Source organism: Chinchilla lanigera, unplaced genomic scaffold, assembly GCF_000276665.1.
Source record: "Chinchilla lanigera isolate Chin_1 unplaced genomic scaffold, ChiLan1.0 scaffold00168, whole genome shotgun sequence".
NCBI lineage: Eukaryota > Metazoa > Chordata > Mammalia > Rodentia > Chinchillidae > Chinchilla > Chinchilla lanigera.
The window spans coordinates 1,722,381-1,729,126 of NW_004955569.1; the positions used below are offsets into that span (position 1 = coordinate 1,722,381).

Consider the following 6,746-nt stretch of genomic DNA (forward strand, 5'->3'; position numbering starts at 1 on the left):
GGGGGATTATTTTCTGGATTTTTGAGAAGACAGTGTGCTCCATATTTATGAGATAAAACATTGGATAGAATCCATCTGATAAATCCCTTGTAAATATGGTCTTTTTGAGTTATATTTGACTTTAGTGAATACTCTGCCTTCTTTAGCTCTCAGTTACTAATGGAGTTGTTTTGAGTCCTCAAATATATCATTGTAAATATATGCTTTTTCCTTTTGCTTCCTGCTTTTGCTTATGTAGTTTGTGCCACTGTTCTGTAGGGTATGTAGTAAGAAATGTAATTTTTAAAATCTTCTGGTTTTATCATTATGTGATCACTGTAATTCTCTACTTACTTAGGTATGTATTGAATATTGTCTAGTTAATACAGCTTCATTAGAATTTGTTGAATCAGTTCTACACTGGTATGTCTTTTTGTGTAGTTTTCTGTTGAATCTGTCCTCATCAGTGACCACATAATGACCCCTCTTCTCCAGGTGGTCAGAGCATGTCTCCATAACAGCTATTTAGATATTGATCAGCTTTCATACCTGTTCTTTCTTTCCCCAAAAATCTGACCAGTTCTTCTGAAAATCTCAACTGTTCTCCTAATTGTCTGACCTGTTCTGCTATTGGTCAACATAGTGTTCCAATACTCCTTGTTGTGGATTTGTAGGACTCATATTTGCTCGTTGCTACCAAAAATGTGAAATGTCTTGTCATTTCATGTTTAAAGGCAGATAAGCAGATTTAAATTAATCAGTACTTTGTATTGACATTTATTGTTTAAATAATTTAGAGCAAATTTTAATCTCAAAACTTTCTAGTGGGATTTAATGATAACAATGAAAGTGTCCCAGGTCTTTTCAGCTATTTTTACTATTGGGCCTCTGGCAAGAAATGAAAACATCCAGGTGATAAATCCTACATGTCAGAAGTTGCTTTTGCATTATCAATGTACTTTCCTCCTTTTCCAACTCCTCCAAAGGTTACCGTGTGTGTTTGCCATGGAGAGTGTTCTTTTATCTTCTTTGCTTTAAGTTTTCAGTAAGTATTACAGAATCGCACAGAGAAGTGTTTTGTGCGGTTTCTCATATTTATTTGATTCTCGTGAATGTTCACAAGGGCTGGTGTGTGAATCAAGGCTAAAGGGCTGTCTCATGTAGTCTACTGGTCACACTGTTCCTGGCTTTTTAATTTCACTTGAAAGGAATCACGTCTATTCTCAGGAAAAGCACAGAGTATTTTCTAGACATTGGAAAGAAATCATTTGTCTGTGGATTTTGGGAAACTCCATAGTAAAGGAGAGGAGTGGAATATAGCACCTGATTCTCAATTCTAACAAATTTGTTTATTTTGTTCTTCCCCACTTCAATTTTCTTTAGTGCTGTTCAGAAGTGCCATTTGGATTTCATTTTCAATTCAGTGTTTGTCTTGAGTCAGATATGTTGCAGTTAATTTTTAGATTTATGTTCACTGATCTTAACTCTGTATACAAAATCTTTATATTGTGCACCCTGCAAATGTTTTGTTGTTTAACTCCCACTTTCCTTAAATTTGATGGGTACTTCATTGTCTTCTGAGGAAATAATTTTTTTTACCTTAGTGTTTTTTACTATATATTCTAAAGGTATTTAAGTTTATGTTTCCCATTTCAATAGGTAACATATATACATAGGCTAGAAGAGTATACAGTCCAGATATCTAAGGAAATACCTGTTTCTCCCCAAATGCAAATGAAAAAATTGTGCTTTCTTCCAGATATGTATAAGATCATCTGAATCATTTGTCAATATTCTATTTATTTGTGGATCCTTTGAAGGTTGCTTCCTTTCCTGAGATCCTTTTGTCATTCTGTAGTAATCATACACTGGTATGAAATTTGGAATTTGTATATCTTTCTTTTTTTTTTTTTTTTGGTTTTTGGCTTTTTTTTCTGGTACTGGGAATAGAACTCACGACCTCGCGCTTGCTAGGCAGGTGCTGTGCCGCTGAACTTAAATCCCCAGCCCCTGTATATCTTTCATTATATTATGCAAGGTGTCACATTGCCCATAAGGTATTGAATATTACCTTCGAGCTCCAATTTTTTAACAGATGAAAGGTGTGATTTGTGTTTGAATCAGTATTACTTTAAATGTTTATTTTTGTTGGGGAGTTTGAGGAAGTGTGTCACTTTTTAGTCTTGACTGTCCATACTATATACCCAGGCTGGACATTGAATTCATAACAGTCCTGAAATTCCTGACAATCCTGCATAAGTCTCCCAAGTGCCGGGAGAATAGGCATGTACCATTTTATTGGGCTGAAGTGTTTGTTTTGTATTTGCTGACTGGTTACTTTGCAGTATCTTGATTTTCATTGCATTTCATATATTTTATTTATATTTTTCCCACATTATCCGCCTTTATTCCACACTAGTATTTTTTATATTAAGGTACCAGGAGATACTTTGGTGTGCCTCAGCTATAAGTTTACATGCTGCTATTCCCCTACCTTCCTTGTCTGTAGACTTGCTCAATAAAACTTTGTTTTCGTTAACTTTTTAATTACTCATACCTTATTTAATATTCAGTTAAATATTTTTCTATAACAACAGATTTAAGACTGTAAATATGACCTAAGTACAAGGAAACATGGACTCAATGCTATGAATAAGCAGATGTGGAAAGGGATATAATTTATAGTGAGTATATCGGAACCATTCATTAGTTGTTTTTCTGGTTCTGTGTTTTGTCATGGTGGTTTCCAGGCTCCGTTTTTGAGCTCTGCTTTAAAGACAGTGCACAAGTACAATGGAGGGGACCCTGCAGGACAAACGGCGCTACTATTCTGCGGTTGCTTTGACAATGTGTTCCATTTGCATCAGAGTTACTGGGTGAAAATATGTGCGTGCACATGGGTTTGATGACCAAGACATGCAGATAATATTGGAAAGAATAATCCCTAGTTCATGCTTTTATGAGAGGAGCTGAGATATATCAGTTTGTGTGTCTGAAGTTGAGGAAGTTTGCCATTCTTTAGGAGAAACTGACCTTTGAGGATGTAGCTGTGAACTTCACCTCTGCAGAGTGGGCTTTGCTGACTCCATCCCAAAAGAAGCTCTACAGAGATGTGATGTGGGAAACACTTATGAATGTTAATGCTATAGGTAAGGATGATAACATTTTCTTACTTATACACCCGTAGAGCATTAATTATTGCTCACTGATGTAGCTTAATGTAATTGAATGCTATAAAATTTTGAACTATATCTCAGGCCTTTATACCTTATAGCATGATTATAACTGAACTCGATAGATTTTGATATAAGGTTATATTGACTTTTGTTTTTCTGTGTCTATAATACAGGAAGAACATGGGATAACCAGCAAGTTGAAGCAATGAACAAAATTTGCTCAAGAAATCTAAGGTAATTTTCACTTACAAAACTATCCAAGGGCTGGGGATACAGCTCAGCGGCCCAGCACCTGCCTAGCAAGTGCAAGGTCATGAATTCAATTCCTGGTACCAGAGGGGGCGGGAAGAACCATCCAGAGATGCACTGAGGTGGACTTTGTATTATCTGTCAATCCACAGAAATGTGTTTCATTATAGAAAATGAGTAGTACTGATACCATGCAACAAATAATACTACCTGCTATATCATTTTTTTTTTTTACCTGCTATATCATTATAAAAATTTATTCATGATCAACATCATGGAAATGTGTGGGATTGCATTTAAGTATTATAGGTAGGCATGCATGAAATGAGTAAATTTTAAATTTTGACAGAAATTCACCTTCAAAACCTCCATTTATGTATATATCTGAATGTGAATCATTCATTATCTAGACCATTTCTCACATGGAAGCAATATTTAAAATGCAAATGAATGCTAGTGATGTCATGATAAGTACTTTGAAATCATCCTTCAGAATATTGAAATGTTCATGTTTAAAAATCTCAGGTCACCCTCATATATTTCTGGTGGGAATATAAAATAGAAACAATAATAATATACAGAGATCTCATAAGCAAAGAAAATGTTTCCATTAGATCTAAGTATAGCTCCATGGATATATCCTTCTTTTTCTTTGCTTTTTGAGCCAGGGTCTCACACTGTAGTTCAGGTTGGCCTTCAACTTATGCTGTATCCCAGGCTGGCCTTGAACTCATAGCAATCCTCCTACATCAGCCTCCAGAGTTTTCAGATTATTCATATGCCATGATGCTCAGTGATTCTCTTGGTATATTCTGAATTGAGATAAAATAAAAAAATTTCAGTGATCCATAGAGTATATTGAGGGGCTGGGGATTTAGCTCAGCGGCAAAAGCGCCTGCCTGGCATGCGCAAGGTCATGAGTTCGGTTCCCGGTACCGGAGAAAAACAAACAAAAAAAAACAAAAACAAAAACATAGAGTATATTGATCAAAGAAGGACATAAATGTCTAAGTTCTGGAAGTATTTCACAGTAGCTAAGTTCTGGTTAGAATTCTGATGTTCATCACCAGATGCCTAGATAAAGAACATGTGGGGTCCAGTCAGCATCATGGTGCATTCCTGTAATCACAGCAGTCCTGGAATCTGAGTCAGCAGGATAACACTTTGAAATTCAGCCTGAGAAAGTTAATGGGGGCCGGACATGGTGGTGCACACCTGTAATCCCGGTACTCAAGAGGCTGAAGCAGGAGGATTGTTGAGAGTTCAAGACCAGCCTGGGCTACAAAGTGAGCTCAAGGCCAGTCTGAACTGCATAGGGAGACCCTGTCTCAAAAAAGACAGAAAAAAAAAAAAGTTAATGGGCAATAAGAATCTCTCTCAAATTAAGAAATAATAAACCTGCAAATGTAATTCCGTGCTAAAACCTGTGTTTAACTCTGCTTACTATAAAATCTGCTATATAAAGAACAATGATATCATTTACCAAAAACAAAAATAGTTGGGATTTTATCCCATACTAATAAGTGAAATAAGTCAGACACAAAATGGGAACTATCACAGGTTTTTCTTAAATGGGAAACTAAAAGTATATGAAGAGAGTTTAAGGTGAGAGGTGATAGAAAACTGAAAGCAAATCTGTTTGGAAATGTGAAAAATGATCAGTTTAAATGGAGAAAAAAAAACAAATGGAGAAGGGGGAGAGTGATGGGGAGATCTCAGAAATGAGCAATATTTGGTACACAAACGTCCCATCACCTAAAATAAAACTTGATATTATGTCTTGAAATCACACATGAATTTAAAATTCTCAGGGGGCTGGAGATTTAGCTCAGCGGCACAGCGCCTGCCTGGCAAGCGCAAGGTCGTGAGTACAATTCCCAGTACTGGAAAAAAGACAAAATAAAAAAAAAAATTAAATAAAATTCTCAAATGAAAATCATCCTTTTTGAATGAATAATATATTTGAAGGTATCCTCTAGGTGAATAAGACAATTCATCATCAAAATTTCTTAGGAAGCATCAAAAAAGACTCATCATCATAAATGGCAGTTGTTAATAATGAGACATTCTAATTGTGAATCATATTGTTCTTTTCATTTGCAGATATGATACAGAGAATTATTTGAGATTTGAAGAGAAGATATATAAATGCAATGAACATGGAAGTAACTGCAGTGTTTTCCAGTCCATTCAGAAACATAAAATGAGAAAGACTGGAGAGACACCAGATCAATATGGACAGTGTGGGGAGGCCATCTCTGATCTTAGTGAACAAACTCACACTGGGCAGAAAGTGTTTGTAGGTAAGAAAGTTATGAAGGCCCCCACAACGCCAAAAGATGTTCAGTTCCATAAAAATAATCAGAGTTCGGGGAGTCCACATGTACACAAATACTGTGAGAATAGTTCTAATTCTTTATACCTTCCCCAAAAGTTTGAAAGAAGACATGCTGAAGAGAAACCCCATGTAAGTAAGAAATGTGTAAATGCATCAGTTGTTAGTAATTCCTATCCAAAACATAAAAAAATTCACACTGGGGAGAAACGTTATGTATGTAATCAGTGCAGAAAAGAATTTTCTCATAAGTCTTCATTTTATAGACATAGATCATCCCACATGGGAGAGAAAAAATATGCATGTAAGCAATGTGGGAAAGCATTCAGCAGGAACAGTGTCTGTCAGAATCATGAAAAAACTCACACTGGGGAGAAAGCTTATGTATGCACAAAATGTGGAAAAAAATTCAGTACAATCACAGATTATAAAATACATAATAGAAGACACACTGGGGAGAAACCCTATTTATGTAAGCAATGTGGGAAATCCTTCAGCCAAAAAGGTAACCTTCATGTACATGAAAGAATTCACACTGGGGAGAAACCCTATGTATGTATTCAATGTGGGAAAGCATTCAGCCAAAATTGTGACCTTGTAGTGCATGAAAGAATTCACACTGGGCAGAAACCTTATGCATGTAAGCAATGCGGGAAAGCATTCAGAAGAAATGGTAAACTTGTACTACATGAAAGAACTCACACTGGGGAGAAACCCTATGCATGTAAGCAATGTGGAAAAGTATTCAGCCAAAGCTGTTACCTTGTAGTACATGAAAGAATGCACACTGGGGAGAAACCCTATGCATGTAAGCTATGTGGGAAATCATTCAGCTCACATAGTCACTGTCAACGTCATGAAAGAATTCACAATGGGGAGAAACTCTACACATGTAAGCAATGTGGGAAAGCATTCAGCGTAAGTGATAAACTTGTAGTACATGAAAAAATTCACGCTGGAGAGAAACCTTATGTATGTAAGCAATGTGGGAAAGCATTCAAGCGAAA

General features: G+C 36.1%; 1 protein-coding gene across 1 annotated transcript in view; it reads left to right on the forward strand.

The window, feature by feature from the left end:
• LOC102009121 (zinc finger protein 345-like) overlaps positions 1-6,746 on the forward strand; it is a gene marked incomplete at its 3' end in the record, with an annotated part of 148,586 nt that overhangs the window by 8,469 nt on the left and 133,371 nt on the right. Inside the window, exons 2-4 of the mRNA XM_013509366.1 lie at positions 3,002-3,128; positions 3,329-3,389; positions 5,508-6,740. Coding sequence (XP_013364820.1) covers positions 3,002-3,128; positions 3,329-3,389; positions 5,508-6,740 — 1,421 coding nt within the window. The remainder of the gene's footprint in view (positions 1-3,001; positions 3,129-3,328; positions 3,390-5,507; positions 6,741-6,746) is intronic.